This window comes from Giraffa tippelskirchi, chromosome 12, assembly GCF_054371585.1.
Source record: "Giraffa tippelskirchi isolate mGirTip1 chromosome 12, T2T-mGirTip1v1.2.pri, whole genome shotgun sequence".
Lineage (NCBI taxonomy): Eukaryota > Metazoa > Chordata > Mammalia > Artiodactyla > Giraffidae > Giraffa > Giraffa tippelskirchi.
The window spans coordinates 119,759,987-119,778,452 of NC_137286.1; the positions used below are offsets into that span (position 1 = coordinate 119,759,987).

Below are 18,466 nucleotides of genomic sequence, written 5' to 3' on the forward strand. Positions count from 1 at the left end.
CCCTCAATATAATAAAGTTTCATAAATAAAATTGTAAACGAAACACCAACAAGAAATAGATATGGAAAGAACTGTGAACACAAGTTACATGTCTTTACTTAAAAAAAAAAAACAATGCTGCAGATTACAGGGAAGATTTTAAAGATGAAGAAGAATTTTATAAAATTGTTTTAAGGGAAAAGAATTTTTGCAAAAAACAATTGGTTAACCTGGAGTAGTTCAGAAACAAGAAAACGTTTCTGAAAGAAAACGAGAACTACTACTAAAGGCAAGATAAAAATAAGAGGTTAGATATATATAATTAGATTACAATTTCTTAATATTTCTTTGCTCCATGTAAGTATCTTTAAAGTCTATTAACAAGTCCATGCTATTTCTGAACAATATTAGCAAAGTCACTTTTAAAAAGTAATACACTATTTTTATTTAATAACAAACGTTCTCAAGAAAAAAAAAAGACCAAATGTTCTCAGAAATGTCTGTGTCTCTTAAAAGTTGATTTTTATTCTTGTTTTATCAAACTATGTTTTAAAGACTGATTTAATGTGACAGCCACCAGTACAATTTGGACATATTAGAGACTTAAAGCATACAATTTGAATTAAACATGGCTTTAAACAGATTACTATACAGGTATATGTGGTAAGTAAACACTGAGATTTTAATTTAAGGACTGGCAGTGGTAGAAGGAAAGGGACATGAAGCAAACACCACAAAGCACTTACCCTACTTAAGCATGAAGATCTAGTTGAAGTTAGCTGAAATCTGAGCTACCAGAAATGAGTGAGCAGACAGTACCTAAGCCTGTAGGTTAGAGCGATCCAATACAGGAGGAAGAGCCAAAAAGAAATCTTATAGCTAAGGCTTCCTTCATAAAAATACATTGTGGAAAGCAATAAAGGTATCAAATAGAAAATGATTTTATTTTAAATTGAGTATTTCCTCCATAATGATGTATTTTGTGTTTCGTTGACTATCATGATCTCCCTTTCTCTGCAAGTCAGGTATTAAGACAACTGTCTTTGTTTCTGGAAATCAAATCCTATGAATTAGTTTAAATAACATTTTAAAGTTAGAGTATTTGCATGGAGACTATCTTCTCTTTCCTATTGCCCAGTTGAATGCCACCTGCTGACAGTATTGCTGATTTTGAAGCTATGAGTTAGGATCAGGTTCATAAGAAACAATGTGTTGAAATTTACATACAAATGGAGCTATAGATGAAATTCAAGCATAAATTATTCCAAAGTAATTATTATTTGGACTGTCCATGATTCTGGTCTCTTCCGTTAAAGCTACCAAAACAAACTGTATACTTTTAATATTTATATGGCTTAGGGGTTTTGTTTTACTTTTTACAATTTTTTGGTTTCATTATATAATCAAACCCAAAGATATAATTTCATATAATTCAAAATTAACTAAGATAACTGATTACATTCAAAATCACACATATTTAATAAAGCTAAAGTACAATATTACTTAAAAATATTACTCAAAATATTTTGATTTTAAATGGATCATTTTGGAAAGCTCTTTTTTTGCTCATTAACATTTAATAGCAAGTGGATGATTAAAAAAAAGTTCTACTAGATATAGTGACATAGAATCTTAATGATGTGAATTCAAAATGAGTGTTTATAAAATGGGAACAAGTAAACAAGAACTATAAACTTAAGCTAAAATGGATAAAACCAAAACTTGTTAAAAAAATACCTTCAATAGTGAATATATATGTATACCTACGGCTGATTCATGTTGATGTTTGACAGAAAACAGCAAAATTCTGTAAAGCAATTATCTTTCAATAAAAAATAAATTAATTAAAAAAAAAGAATACCTTCATAAGCATTTTGTTAGTTTTCTAGTAACAAACTTTAAAAAAGTTCTGTGGGTGAAAAGTAATAATAATGGGTATAAGAGAAGGTAATAAAAATATTACAATTGTTAGGTAAGTAAAAAACTCACTTTTAAACACCTACCTTTATTATTTCCAAGTCCATAATCAAATCCTTGGGCACTGCAACTTGCCCCTTTATTAAAAGCTTGTATTGAGAAAGGGCTTGGAGGAGGAGTTTGAGAATTTTGATCCAGAAGAACTTGTTCTACAATAAAAGGAACATCTATAAAATTAGTTTCTTATATGTTATTCTCTATAGAATAAAGAGAGAAATGGCAAGAAAGATTTTTATGATGAGTAAATTTCAAAATAACCTCACATTTAGATTTGATAATAAGCCTACCAGTTAGGTCACTGACACCGACCAAGTACATGGCAAAGCTTTGTTGTCATCTATCAAATTCACTCTTATATTTAGAAATGGAATATGCTCTTATGGAGTCAATCTGCTTTTATTGTGGCAGGATACATAATTGAATGTATATTAATATTTCTGGACCAGGAACTCGTATTTGTAACAAACTTATACAAGGACATTTTATAAAACAAAAATGGATGTCCCATAAATCAGAAATTAAAATATCTTCTATACCAGTATTCAAATAGAAAAGTATCTTGAAAATATCTATGTATACGGTATCAAAAGAAATTTTCACTTATAAAATATTTTAAGTTCTCAATGTGAAAATTATGGAAAATTTAACTTTGTACTTATTTTTATTCATTATATAAAAGATATGTTCCCTAAATGGAAGGATGATAAACCTGGTTTTATAAGCACTTTAATTAACACAATGTAACTAATAAAAGGCAAAATAAGATCTATCAAATGAATGGTGAAAAAGAGAAATAGTATTTATTTCATTAAAACAGCATTATGAATAGCTGATGGTTTAAAATATACTTTAAAATTTATATACCTTTAAATTGAAATGGAATTAGAAGAAAGTGGCAATGTTTTCTTCCTACCCATAAGTCAGAATTCTGCTATACTGGTGGTAGTGTATGGTCTAACTCTTTACCAGCATGTCTAGGCTTTTTTTTTCTAGAAACCAATCCTAGCACTTCTCTTAGGCAAAACTCTTCAGTATGAGGTGTTTCAGCAGTGGGATATTTCTTCTGAAATTTACCCATGAACAATAATCTGAATGGAAAAGACAGCTCTGCTCTCACCCTCTAGGCTGAGAAGGTCTAAGTATCAAGTATGTCTGTTTTGACCACATCTTTGCCTATTAGCTTTATCTACAGACATCAAAGACCTACAAAGGAGTTTCACAAAGAGAAAAGGTTTTGTTTTACTTATGCTGCTCTATATGAATAAATTACTAAAGTGCCAAATCTTATTTCCATACTAAATTCAGTTACATACTAATACCAACGAGTAGACTATTTGAGTAACACATCAAACTAATCTTAGTGACTTTAAGGCACTAGCTTCTTATTTCTTTCCTTATTACCCCAGATTTTATATCAAAATATTAAGATTCACACTATATACACACACACACACACACATATAGCAAAAAAATCATTAAGTGATTACAGAGAAATGTAAACTTCTCTTACACCTCTTTTAGGGTTGAGTATATACCTTAGTAGAAACACCATCCTAATTTTAAGAAGCATTTTATACAGAAAGAACCTTCTACTTTCTAAATAGATGGAAATACAATTTCTCATATTAAAACTTACTCCTTAGTATAGAAAGCATTTTACATTTTAACAATAATAGCTAACCTTACCATCTGCCAGCTTTGTTATTTGTTCACTTAGCTTTCAAACTGATACAAACTATCTTCATTTTGTAAATGAGAAAACAAAGGCACAGAGATACCAGGTAATTTGGCCAAAGTCATACAAATGAAAAGCTACAGAGCTGGCATTAGCACCCTGGCAGTGCAGCTCTGAGTCCACTGTTACAATTTATGCTCACTGCTAGTTACAATGATTGTGGTTGTTTGTTGTTTAGTCACTAAGTTGTGTCCGACTCTTTTGCAACCTGATGGGCTGTAGCTCAGGCTCCTCTGTCCATTGTATTTCCCAGGCAAGAATACTGGAGTGGGTTGCCATTTCCTTCTCCAGGGGATCTTTCCGACCCAGGGATCAAACCCACATCTCCTGCGTCGCAGGTGGATCCTTTACCTCTGAGCTACCAGGGAAGCCTTGGTGTTAAAAGTTAAAATGATTACTAAGCTACAAAGGCTCTGACAGTCACTTAAACCATTCTCAGATTATTTAATTATGTTTATAAAAAGCTGATCTCACTTTAGGTTATTTTCGTTTGTATCTCAATATCCCTGTATAATGGAAATGTTTAAAGACTGATGGATATGTAATAAATATATTACTAATATATATGTAGTAAGTATACTATAACTGCTAAAGTAATTTTGTAAAATGTCTGATTTACGAGAAATGAAGTCTACTTTTCAAAACATAATGAAGAACAGTTCTACTCTCTCAGAACATTATTCTATGATGATATCATCCTTGAGTAAGAAAAATGTATCTGTAAAGACAAGGGAAAAGAAGCAGGTTCTCAAATCGTGTTCAGTGGATAACTGATGAGTGTGGTATAATGAGCATAGCATTTGAAATATGAATGAAGAGTCTGGCTCAAGCCTTTCATCTGCTCGATATCCAGTGGTATAACAAGTCATTATAAATTCTATGAGCTTTAGTTTCCTTAACTGTAAAATGAAGATTATATAACCTACCTCAAAGGCATGTTGTGAAGAAAACGGGAGAATGTTTAATGCACCATGTTAATAAATCTAAACGTACTCCGTTATCCATACAAATTCCAAACTTTCCTTGAATCTATCTATACTATGGCCATATTACCTCTTGGAAATGATTATTATAACTTCATACTCTTCTGGATTAAAAAATGCATGTTCTTTTAACTGTCTGACCCTATCTAAAAATTTAGAGATTTGGTAGAAAAGTCTTATTTTGATAATACTTTTGTGACTCAATTTGTATTTAGAAAACTTAGTGAACAACAAGTATGTGCCAAAACTGTTTTAGCACTAGGAATACAAAGATAAAGAATCTGCGGCTGACCACGAGGGATGCACAATCTGAATATGAAGAAATAAAAATTAACTTCTATGTAATATCAGTTTTGTACTAGCAGTGAATTGGGATCTTTAGGATCAGAGATAACCCTTTACTCTGTCAGGATCAGTTAAAGCTTCACCTAAATGATGACATGACTTCCCTGGTGGCTCAGATGGTAAAACGTCTGCCTACAATGTGGGAGACCCAGGTTCAATCCCTGGGTTGGGAAGATCCTCTGGAGAAGGAAATGGCAACCGCACTCCAGTACTCTTGCCAGAAAATCCCATGGACGGAGGAGTGTGGTAGGCCACAGTCCATGGGGTCGCAAAGAGTCGGACACGACTGAGCGACTAACTTTCACTTTCAAATGATGACATGGTTTGAACAAGGTTTGGCCACCAGGAGAATGAAGAGAGGACAAAATGGAAAACCTCTTATTAAATGAGATCATTGTTGAAAAACAGCAAAATGAAGTTTAAAGCTGAGATTCTAACAACAAAATAGGAAATCCCCAAAATAAGCTATGCATATATTCAATGCTCCTTTAGCTAACAGAGAATTCAATAGGACGAAACTGCCTGAGAGAAGTACAATGATCAGTGGCTTGAAAACTGAACTTCCATTTAGTGGCAGAGAGAGTAAAACGTTTAGTCCTCAACAGGAACAGAAGAATTATCATTTTGATTATGATTTAATAAAATTTAATAAAATTATGATTTTATTAATGAAATAAAAAAGCAGGTTTTACAAGACCAATTCCTATGCTTCACATTTCCTTTTAATTCTCTTCTTTTATGTGTATTCATTTAGCACCTAGGTATTTCACACAGGAAGTTCAACACTTGCAAGATTTTTAAACCTTCAGCTTTGATTTTAATTCAAAAATAAACACTCATAAAAGCTCTTTACAGCAAAAGAAATACAGTACACTTTAAATTTCTGATTGCAAAGGTAAATCGGAATAAATCACAAATTTAAGCCAACTTGCCATCTTCATGTCGGAGGTACTGGTTTCCGCCTCTGTCTCTAGCTAAGGACCATGCCTCTCCTTCATCACTCTCACAGAACTCTACCATGCTGTTCTTATCCAGCTGCACCCATGTACCTTCAGAATTGGTTACCTAGTACATAACAAAAAGCATGATTGATTGGCTTGATTCTTTCAGGGCACTTAGGCCGAAAACCAGCAAAAAGTTTGAGCAATTATTCCAGTAACTCTCTATCATCAAGTTAGTTTCTGAAATTAAGACCACAGCCTGAGGTAAGACAGAAATCAATAAACAGCCTTGTAAAATAATGCTCACTGATGACTTCAGTAAAAACAGTATGTTTTTAAGGCACAAGATAATTCACACATAAATTTAAATGGTACCCCCAAACACGTGGCTCTTTGTTTGGCACGTAAAATGTCCTAACATAGCACACTTTCCATTGTTTAGGTTGACAGTGCCTATAATGCAACTTGAAAGTGACCCTGACACCGAGAAATAGCATGACACACTACATCATCAGCTGAGGCAAATGCCAGAGTGGACTAAAGAGTGATTCATTTGCTCAGGACTTCAGTGAGACACACGAATGGGAACGAAGAAACGAAACCCTTTAAACACATCTCCATGCTGATTCATAGCAAATATTTTAAAGTGCTGTTCATCCATGACAGTACAGTACACATTTGTAATAACAAGAAGATATGTGCAAATACCAAACATTTATAACAGTACAAATCATTTTGCTACATTGCTTTCACAAGAATAATTATGAGAATAAAATTATTTTAAAAAAGCACAGAAAAATTGCATTAGTATTTTCAACACAAGTAAAGATAAAGAACATTAACATTTAAAAACCTGGGATGGAAATGACAACCTCTGGAAGAAAGAGATGCTTTGGTTGTATTATATTAAGAATGAATGTCTTAGAAGTCATGAAGCTACAAGAATCCATACCTCTCCCACTGCTTTGACTTTGTTTCCCAGAACTAACATTCCAATTGGGATACCTCTAAGGTTAGGGCAGCTTCTGATGTTGTGACCGGAAGGTCCCGTCTTCACTACCTTGTACATGCCTGGCCCTCCTCGCAAGAACGGCATATCTTGTTCTTGCATTGTGGCTTCCTGTGGGCAGCAGGAGTTTATGTCTTTGAAAAAGTCATCAGTATTAGTTTTAGGTTCCTGAAAATTTGAATAGGAAAAAGAAAGTAAACAAAATACAATCTATTATCACTTTCAACATACTCTTAATAGCTTTTAAAGCAAGTCCATTATACAACAGTTAAGAAAAAGAACACATATCCAGAGATAACTGAAGTGTTTGTTAACACTACGTTAAAGAATCTTCCCATTATTCAATTCTGAAAAATATTTAAAATAGAGCTGGAGATGAAAATTATAGCAGGAGAACAGCTGAACTTTAGCTCCTGTCCACTCTAACTTGAGGAACATGGTAGTACTTGAGTTTACTTCTGTCAGTGAAACATTTAACAACAGGAGAAATGAAAATAATTTACTATATGAACCACAACTGAATAATTCTGAATTGTTATTATTGCATTACTGCCTGTTGGTATGGGTTAAAAAGTCTAAATCTTCATTTTCTTCCATTTTTGTTTGTAACAACTATTAACAAATAGGAAAACAGGTATAAAGATTCTGGAGACTCATCTACAAACACAGATAACAATGATGAAAAATGTGCAAGAAATTAAGACTACTCAATATTAACTAGTTATGAATAAGAGTACTTATAAGAGTTTAACAACTCACCTTTTCTTAATATAGCACAAATAAAAGTCTCGTTGATTCGCTAGACTATTATTAGACAGTAATATATTAATGCTATTAACAGAAAAAGATGATCATGTTTTAGTAGAGAAGAGAGATTAACATTAAAAATGCAGCTTATATAATGTATTTGGATATCAGAATCACTTCTAAAACAAAAGAAAAGAAAATGCCTTAAACTTTTTGTTGAATCTGAATGCCATGATGAAATTACTTTCTATATAAATGCCATAAAGAGAAACAACAACTTTCCCATATTTTCTCTTTTTCCCAACTAGATATAAACGAAAGTTCCACACTGGAAGTTCTTCCATTGTCATTATTACTTCTTTAAAACACATCTAAACTGCACTTTAAAAAATTTTTTTGTATTTATTTATGTGGCCGCACCAGGTCTCAGCTGGGGCACATGGGATCTTTCAGCTGTGGCATGTGGGATCTAGTTCCCTGCCTAAGGATCAAACCCAGGCCCCCTGTATCTTAGCCACTGGACAGCCAGGGAAGTCCTGAAACTGCACTTTTAAACACAGTGATATGGGCTCTACAAATTGCTTCATTCAAATACAGTAAAAAATGATCATAATGGAACATTATTCAAACACTAGGTTAAAATTAAAGTGATATTTAGTAATGTTATAAATAGGATAAAATTTAAAAATCTACTAGTATATTATGGAAGATAAAATATGACTGATTAGCTCTGTCCCTAAGAGTAGTATCATTCTAAAAGATATGTATAGATGCCCATTATGTAGTAGAAATTAAAAATAAAATCATAAGGCTAAAAAATGTAGATTCAAAAATTCTCTGTACCTGTGACTTTAATATAGGATTGGTCAGGAAAAATTTTAAATCCATTATTAACCTTCACATAATATCTTGCAAATCTCACTGTGGTGATGAACAATCATCAATTTTGACTTATACAAATACAAGGTATGGACAATATTTACTTACATTTACTATAATTTTGTATCATGTTAATCCAACACTCAGTTATTCATTGACAATTTCATGAAAATGATAATTTTAACTATTGGAAAAATTTAAAATCTAAAATAAAATATGCATTTATATACCTATGTACACATATTTGTAAAACTTTATACATGTGCACACCTATAAGAATACAAAGACAGTATTCAAAATAAAATTGAGAGTAAGGTTTAAACTTTAATTGGGCTATTTTACTCATGAGGTTTTCAGTAAACATTTAAAATGTCTAGAGGTGAATAATTAATTTTAGCAAATACATCATTTAGTTGTAGAAAATACAACTATTTCATAGTTTAAAGAGTAAAATTAGTCATATATACAACTGATGTTTTTAAAATTCCATGGTATGATGTAAAAACTAAGCAAATAGTAATAGATTTACTGAAAAAATAACTTCACTGGTCTTTCTGATACATCTTGAGCATTTAATTAAGTTTTGACAATATTTCTCATTTGACCACTCAGGGTAACAGTGAGAGAAAAGTCTTGGCAAAAACTAATAATAACTGCAAGTTCTTTACTGAATGACAACATAAGAAGACTGTACTAAAATATTTAATATTTTACTGATTAAAGAAATATATAAATTAATAAATGTACAGCAAAGTTTATCCTTTTTTAAAAATACTGAACAGTATAAAAAGAACTGATAGACCTAAAATCACAGAACTATGTCTGTTATTCTCAAGCAATTCTAAAATTCACGTTTTATTCAACACAGAGATTTAAGACCTGGGCACCATCATATGAAACTGATGAATTGCAATGTTATTTTTTGCTCCTTGCAATTCCATCCCATTCTCAGATGAATATCCAAAACAGCACTGAGCAAGGCTAGGGAAAAAAACAGAATAGCCATGGGGTTGAAATTCTCCCACTTAATAAGCAAGGTCTGAAAAGGCTAGACTTGTATATAATTGCTTGGAGAAGCTAGTCATAAAATTAAATATAATATAGCAAATCTGAAGTCAAGGAAAAGTTTAACAGTTTTTGGCAGAAATAGAGGGAAAGGGTTTATGGGGAAGTTCAATTGCAGTACTTTTGTATGTAGATTGTTTGTGGCAAAAAAAAAAAATTATTAATCTTAAGCACAGGCTTCAAAGATATAATGTAAAGTTTGTTATACATGCTGAAATACCTGCATAATGTACGACTGTTCCTTACAGTTAACTCACCTGGGGGAAAAAAGCTTTGGAAGTCCATGCAAATACGTCCAAATCCCTGACTCCTGGGCTAGCATTAAAGATATTCTGAGTGACAAAGTTTAAGAAAGAAAAATATCAACAAAGAAAGGGAACAGGAGATGATCTGCAGAAGACGCGTTCACAGGAGTAACAACGTTCTGTACACCAGCACCAGCACCAGAATATTATTTCACTACAGGGAAACTGAAGCCACCTGAGTAAACCACACACCAAAGAAATTCTCATACGTAAGTTTTTGTCAAAAGCTCTCCATGGATATAGTGTGTCATGCCATTTGCTACAACTAAGAGCCAGACATTGATTTCAGGCTTAAGACAGTGCAAGAAGGACAACTTAAATCTCCTTTAAATGACTGACATATCTGTTCCAGTAAAGCCAGATTTGTTTTATGATTAAAAAACAGTCTGCTGTTTATAAAGACAATGTTAAGAATACAGATTGTATAGATAGTGTAACTAGTACTACGAATAATAAGCGCATGTAGTTAGTATATGTGAACTTGTTATTACTTTTTAAAGTACAAAAAAAAAATCAGAAAGTAAAAAAAGTCTAATTCATTTTTTCACTTTTGTTCTCTTCTATAAGTGGGGGAAAAAATCACTTAGAAATGTTAGTGAAAGCTGTTAGCAAATTTGGTAAGAAAAACATAGAGAAAAAAACAATCTGAATTTTTATCAAAAGGTAGACCTAGTTTTCTCCATCTCAAAAGTTTAGGAAATGCACAGAGCATTTAGAATCTCTACATACAGTCTAAAAATATTCTGTTAAGGAACAACCAATTCACAGCAACATGGTCCCAGAAAAATCAACATTTTCACAAAATGTTTTCATGACAAATTAAAATGATATACATCTACATAGATATATCATTCTATTAAATATATTTACTTGACCTGAACTTAAAATCTTTCCAGAAAGTAGCAATTACACAATTTTACTGCTTATATAGATACAAAAAAGAGGACATTAAAAATGTTAATGAAAGTTGTGAACAACAAAATTCCCAACCAGTTGGAAGCCATTTTACATAACGAGAATTTATTTCATATTTTCCAGTTCTATATCTTCCTCATGTATATACGTATATGGACAGATGTAGATACACATCCATATACATATATCTATGCTAACACAGAAATATAAGACATATAAAAGCCAGGGAAAAAGCGCTTCTATTAATGTGTCTACAGATAAATGCAAAAAAAAAAAACAAAAACCAAAGCTCCCTCCACATTTAAAAACAGATAGCAGACAGGGTACTTTCTCTTTAGGTGAAGTGGATACATGTTGCAAAGCATTCTGAAATGCTATTTTGGGGGTGAAAAGGTGTCCTTATTGGTTCATTCATGTATATAAGAATTTGTGGAGTATTTTCTCAAAGGTTTTTCTCCTTTTCAGAGAATAGTGGTACAGACTTTTGGACTAAAACAATATCAATGTTTTTTTAGCATATTCTATTTTTTAGCATAATTTTTTTCTAATATTAAAAGCAATGTGAAAAACATTGTAAGAAGTAATGCAGATTGAGTTAGGAATAAAGAAGCAATGTAGTGACTGACAATTTTAAAAATTTTATCTTTATTTCAGTGTTTAAACTCAGTGAGTCTGAGAGCAATGAGTTAATATGTCCTCATGCTAACTTGAAATAGCTTGATACCTTAAGTGATGTAACTGCTAACCATGGTAACAAATTGCCAATACAATTTTTACATGTTAATTATATGTGGATTCAAATTTGACACTTCTTTTGCTTTGTTCCACATTTGTAGAAAATTCTTAGTGTACACTGGTTTATTGTAAGGCTATTTTTAAAATGTGGTGTCCTAAAAATATTGCATTTATCAAGTGTCAAAAAAGCACCAAACAGAAAACTGAAGTTTAAAAATAAAATATACTTCATAGTTTCTTTTGAAAATATAGGAAAACTTAATCTAAAGATATGAACATGCATGAAAATATTAATTTCCTCAAAGTCAATTTCTCACTATTAAAACATATAAATTAGTTTTCATATTGCATAATTTTATAGACTAATGAGTACCATTATATATGTATGTATGTATATACATATATATACATACACAAATACACACATATCTACAATAATCTAAGTCATCTTATCCTCAACGACTATTCTGAAGGCAAAAAAGTTCTGCCAAATAAAATTAGAAAACTAAAGTATGCTAAAAACATAACTAAATTGATGAGCACCAAATTGCAGCTCTAAGACAATAAGCTTCAAGGCATAGAAGAGACAAAATAAAAGAATATTTTTTATGGTGAAATACATGACCAAACATGCCCAATGCTTGAGCACAGAGTTAGGAATTGCCATTTTTGAAGTGAAAAGATAAGTATCTTAGGAGAATTAAATACAACATATATACCATGACAGTGTTATTTTAAAGGCCTCAATTCCATTCTGTTTAGGAAACTTAAATGTCAAGCTTAAGAATGAAATGAAGCTTCTGACACCCACCTAAGGACAACATATTTATTAATGATGTATTAAGTAAATATTTAGTATTTACTAAGACTGAAAAACAGGTCTATGCATACACATACACACAAATTTGTTAAGAAAACAAAACTAAGAAATCTGGGGTATATTAAAGCTGTGACTACCACGCATCATTAGGTATCCCAAAAGAATTAAATTGGACATAAAATGCATGAAATATATGCTAATTTTACCAAGTACTCAGAGTAACATTATATGAGAGAATATCGAATGATATTTTTCCTTCTCTCCTCCAAATCTTCAGGGTCCCCAAATTTAGAAAATCAACCTACTTTGTATATGTGAACATCAATCAGCCTAAGTAGGTAGAAAGTGGTTTGTATAATTGCATGGAGACTCAAGTTGCTTCTGTAAGAATTTGAGTAATATTAGCATTGTAAACGTATCTTTGAATATTTCTAATGAAGTATCATCTACTTTCCTTGATATAAACTTTATCACTCAACCTCACAATGTTAAAAGACCTCAATTTTGACAAAGTAGACAATGAAGTGAGCCTATAAATTTCAAATCACTAGTATCTATTTTTATAATAGCAGTAAACTTGTTTTCCAAAAATTTAGGCTCTATCACAGGCACTCAAATGTTTCCCACATCATGTGCATAATTATTTTCTCTCTCTTTTAAACTTGTATTTTCCCTGTTGTATGAAACATTCTACTAGCTTACATGTGTAGTTTCCAAATCTTAAGAATTTTAATTTAAAATCAGCTTTCCCCAGGTATCCTTGAACATACATCACAGTATTCATCCTCATTTAACCATTAGAGTTGTGAGCATTTGTATTTATTTAATTGTGGAATTCTAGCCAAAATAATATGATTTTTATAGCTATATTTACTTTATCCTCTTATAACTGTATTTACCCTTATGTCTTCACTAGATGAAGGTAGACTAAACATACAAGCACAGGCTTTGGAATTATACAGACTGGAGTTTTAGAACTAGCTTCACTACTTACTACTTATGATCTTGGAAGAATAGTTCTCTTCCCTCATTGGAGAAATGAGAATGATACAAACTTAACATCAAATGGATATACTGAAAATTAAATGAGAGAATAAAGGTAAGGAGCATAAGACAGAAATTATTTTGAGCAGTATGATCATACCAAATGCTAAGAATTAAAATTTAGCATTCAACAAATGTTGAAAGTCTGCCACAAACTAAATAAAATATTTAACATTTTGGAAGAAACAAATAGGAGTACGAGGGGATCTTAAGTGAGTCCTAACTCTTAAGGAGCTTAGAATCAGAAATAAGAGGTATTCTGGAAGGGGAAAACATGTACATCCATGGTGGATTCATGTCAATGTTTGGCAAAACAAATACAATATTGTAAAATTAAAAAATAGAAAATAAACTAATAAAAGCTAAAAATAAATAAATACAAATGGGCTAAAGAGAAGGAAAACAATCTAAGCATTATGAGTAGCTGGAGAAAGATGTAAGCCTTTTCTGCTTTTACAGACAAAGTGCTACCTGAGCAGGAAGGGAGAAAGTTCATTTCCCCAGTATACGGAATCTTTCTGTCCTCAATTCATGCTTCACCCTTATTAACTATTAGTTACCAAACGCAGCATGTCTTCATAACTTTGGACATTTGATTCTCTAATGTGAAATTCTTTCACTTTGTTCTGGCAATTTTTCTTTGAGATCTCCTCAAATGTCGCCTCCTAAGTGAAGCCACTCTGTAACTTATCACAATGCAACTTAACTTTGTGAATACAGTACATCTATCACATTACACAGCGAGCACTCCAGGAACAAGAATTGCACTCTTAATTATTTTGTATCCCCTCCCCTCTACCTCTCCACCCAACACCTTCTTCCCAGCTTAGGGAAGACATATAGTAGGGACTCATATGTTGAATGAACAATTAGTGAAGTGATAACTAACTACACGGATGAACAACGTCAACTGAAATTTTTGAGCCTGGCCAATTAGGAAAGTATTAGAAAAGTTGGGGGAAAAAGGGAAGCAAGAGCATTTTAGACAAATGAAATAACATAAACAAAGACTAAAACGTAATGTTAAACAGTGTATTCTAAAAGGGGCAATAAATTCTAACAGACCATGAGTACCTCACAAGAAAGTATCTGTGTTCTTCATAGTTATCCTGATTCTTTCCACTGATTTAAAAACGGTTTTAGAAGGAACATTCATAATATGAATGTCTAATGCTATTTAATGGCTAAAGAAGAGCATTACTAAAGTCATATTTCAACCAAGTTAGGATGTCATTATTAGGGCTTCCCTGGTGGCTCAGGCAGTAAAGAATCTGTCTGCAATGAAGGAGACCAGGGTTCGATCCTTGGGTTGGGAAGATCCCCCAGAGAAGGGAAAGGCAACCCACTCCAGTATTCTTGCCTGGAGAACCCCATGGTCAGAGGAGCCTGGCCGACTACAGTCCATGGGGTCACAAAGAGTCAGACAGGACTGAGTGACTAACACTTTTACCTTCAATGACATCTAAATAGAACTACTGCCAGTTAGGCCAAAATGTGGCTAAAGAACATATCTACAATGAAAACCAGGGTTCTGCAACATGAGTACAGAAACAGGACAGGGTAACAAAAATCACTTTAAAATTTATTCTAAATATGGCTATTTATGGTAATCTTTTTAAAAAACAGATCATCAAATACTCATTGTTCAGTTGCCAATCCCTACCCCTATTCTCCCCATCAGTTTGCTTGAGTCAGGCTCCAAATACGGTACATACATTCATGTGAACACAAAATTGTTTTAACTAGAGAAAGTTGAACAGGTTGACGTAAAGATTGCTCAAGGCAACTTTTTGGTACTTTTGCATCTTTTTAACTGAGTGGCATCAGTCCTTGATAATCTCTAATTTTATTTCAAATCTGCCAGCTTTCTTTTTGTTTAACTGAAGAGTGTTTTACAATGGTTAGCCATAAGTGACAGCTGACCACTCATCCACAAAGTATAAAAAGGGAGAGTAGGTGGCAAGTTATTTCTCCAGTAGTAAAAGAAGAGATGCAAAGGAAGCAGCAGCAAAGTGCATTTCTTTAGCTGTATTAGTTCCCTGAGGGGATGAGATGGAATCATATGCTCTGTCCTGCAGAGTAAGGTACTCATGAAAAGCTTACTGACTGTAGAACAGGCCTGTCCTGGTCCCGAAAATCAAAACCCTGGAAATCAGCCTGTTCCTGCCTATGCCAGGCTCTGACTCCAGTTTTCATCTAACATCCACACTGAAGCAATTTTATACCAGATCTGTTTGAAGCCCCATGCCAGTTGTCACACATCTCCTCTGTTCTCTTTGGTCACAAACATACAATGCAAATCCTTAGGTCATCTACCTGTCCTCTTATTTTTATACCAGAACTGCGCTAGGTTTCTTCCTGATCCAACAGCTAATTATTCCCATCTGTCCTATAACTTCATACCGTACCTAACGGAATCCTTTCTCCAATGGTAAACAAACTCGCTTTCAAACCTCGCAGGTCACAGTGTTGCCAGCATCTCTACGTGCAGATGTGACCACATTAATGATCCATTTCATTCAATAAAATGCTCTAAGTATGAAATCAATTTCAAATATGCTACATTATCACACAAATTGCCTGTCTCCTTTCAGCTCTTTTAGTACAGTGCATTCACTATACTGTTGTATTTTATTAAGTCCTCCAAGTCCCTTGGACCCTCCACTAATCCGTTCACATTTCTAACTTAAGCTGCAACCCACAGCTGGTGCTCTCAATCGCTTTTCATCAGCATATGAAATCCCCTTTTGTCCCTATTTTCCTGTCACAGCAGCCCAGGAAGTTCTGGCCAGCACTATTATCTGCTTTCCTGGCTCTTTTAATTTTGGAGACTCAGGGCCATGGGGGAAGAAGGGTGTCTCCAGAGTGGATCTATCCAGTGGTCTCACTGGGTCCTTCATGGTGCAACAATCCCCAAACAAGTAGTTTTCTTTGTCAGATCGTGCTATTTCTCTCAAATATTACTACAAATTCTTATGGCATTTCTAAACTCTCTAACATAACTTAGTTGTTTTAGTCTCAGCTAATGGCTTTTCTCTCTTCTCTATGGAAATCATGGTTTCTTTCACCTCTTCCCTTTCTCCCTCATTCCTAAAAACTTACCTATTGCCACACATACCATCTCCTCATTCACAGAAACAATTCACCAGTGTGCCCTCAATTCCATTTTCTCCTCCTTTTTCAGCCTTCAGATTCCTTATCTGTATCTTTGATGCCCACCTTTTCTACTGGCATCTTTTAACTTATAAGGATCTCAAGTCACTATCATCCTTAAAATTAAGGAACCAGAAAAATCTCAGCTTTCTTAGTGATACCAGATACTCTGAGTTACTTACATCAAAAGAGAATTCATGTCATGTTTCAACATAAAGACAAACTAGAAAATACCAAAAGTTACTTCCTTTTGCTTTCTGTCTCCAGTAAAGTCAGCGATAACCTCCTCATTCACACAGCAGTGAAAAGACATCGAGTATTTGTATGGCTCACTCCATTTAGTGTTCCCTCTTACCTTTATTACCTCCTCTCTCTCTGACCTCAAGATTGTCTGCTAAAAACCGTCTCCTGTCTAGAGTTTAAAAGCATCAAGTAACAGAACATGAGGGTTCCAAAATGAAGCCGTGGGATTCAGAATACTTCCTGCTCATCCTTGCTACCTTTGTTTATTCTCTTGTTTTATCTGTATGAATATCCTCCTTCTCCAAAAGTACCTCCTCAAATGAGCAACAAAGGAATCAGGAAAAAAAATTTTGAAGCAGAGGACGTCATAAAGATAATAATCTAACGTAATGCCTTATTAAAAGGGCCTTAAAATACACAAAACCCTATATTGGTCAAAATTTAAAATATAAACTGATAACAAAATAAACATAATGGTTACTGTAATTACTGCTTTAAAATATCATCTTCATTATCCTGAAGAATATTTGGTTACTATAATGAGAGATGGATTAAAACCATTTAAGGGCAAGTTTCTAGCCCCAGATGAAAAAAAAAAACCAAAAAGCAGTAGGCCAAAACTCTCTAGACTTTCTTTATCACGCATCTATTAGTTGAAAATACATAGACAGCTTCTTTCCCCCTTGTACTATCATAAAACAAATACAAAAGAATAGAAAAAAGAATGTGATTAATAAATCCAAACAGAAGTTCTATTATGTTCTTTTCAAAAGCATCATTTTGTATAACTACCCTTTTGGAGAACACTACTCTGGACTATCAAGGAGAAAAACAAACAACATAGTGACTGATTTGATAGAAAGAGCAAGCTTTATGCACTGATTCTTTTTAAAGAAATTCCAGTGTTTAAAACACTAAGGCTTTTTTAAAAATAAAAATTTATCTGTACTGTTTATCAGCAGTGCCGTGTCACTCATGTCATTCTTCAACATAAAGTCAAACTAGAAAATACTAAGAGCCACTTCCTTTTGCTTTCTATCTCCAGTACAGTCATATATTTGGTTGAGATGAAAAGGGAAAAAAAAAAAAAAATCACACATTTCTGCTCAAATTATAAAGAGAGCCATGGGTTCCTATCAGAGTTAGTGACACAGCAAACTTTTGAACACCGGCTCTCTGTACTCCATTGCACCTGTCAAAGAGGCTAATAGAATTCTCGCAGACTCTGAGACTGAGTTTCAACTAGAGCACTACAGCACCGCAAGCCTAAAAATCCACCTTGTTTTAATGTGGCAGTATCATACACCAAGAAAGAAAAGATTCAAACTTAGACAACACACAAAATTACAAAACGCCACCATAAAAAAATACTTTATACATGTTTCTGAAATGAATAGTAATACTGAATTCTTAAATTTTAGTGTGGAGTTCATTCCAAACAGTAGTGTGAATAAGGAAAAAAAAGGTTAACTACTCTCATTAGCCACTCTCATTCCCTGTCTCCCTGGAAAGAAATCAGTAGGCCTAGTTTTAATTTACTGCTTCCTCCTGTGATGGAGTATATAAGTATTAAAGGCCTTAGCCTTGCCAA

General features: G+C 33.2%; 1 protein-coding gene across 9 annotated transcripts in view; it reads right to left on the bottom strand.

Annotated features, from left to right (window-relative positions):
• Window positions 1-18,466, bottom strand: part of MYCBP2 (MYC binding protein 2) — a 256,043-nt gene that overhangs the window by 57,411 nt on the left and 180,166 nt on the right. For 3 of the 9 annotated variants that reach the window (XM_081550017.1, XM_081550015.1, XM_081550014.1), the window contains exons 53-56: window positions 9,918-9,992; window positions 6,913-7,137; window positions 5,952-6,084; window positions 1,983-2,105 (exon numbers count right to left, since the gene is read on the bottom strand). In XM_081550017.1, coding sequence (XP_081406143.1) covers window positions 1,983-2,105; window positions 5,952-6,084; window positions 6,913-7,137; window positions 9,918-9,992 — 556 coding nt within the window. The remainder of the gene's footprint in view (window positions 1-1,982; window positions 2,106-5,951; window positions 6,085-6,912; window positions 7,138-9,917; window positions 9,993-18,466) is intronic. The other 6 variants (XM_081550020.1, XM_081550019.1, XM_081550018.1 and 3 more) reach the window with 2 other exon arrangements.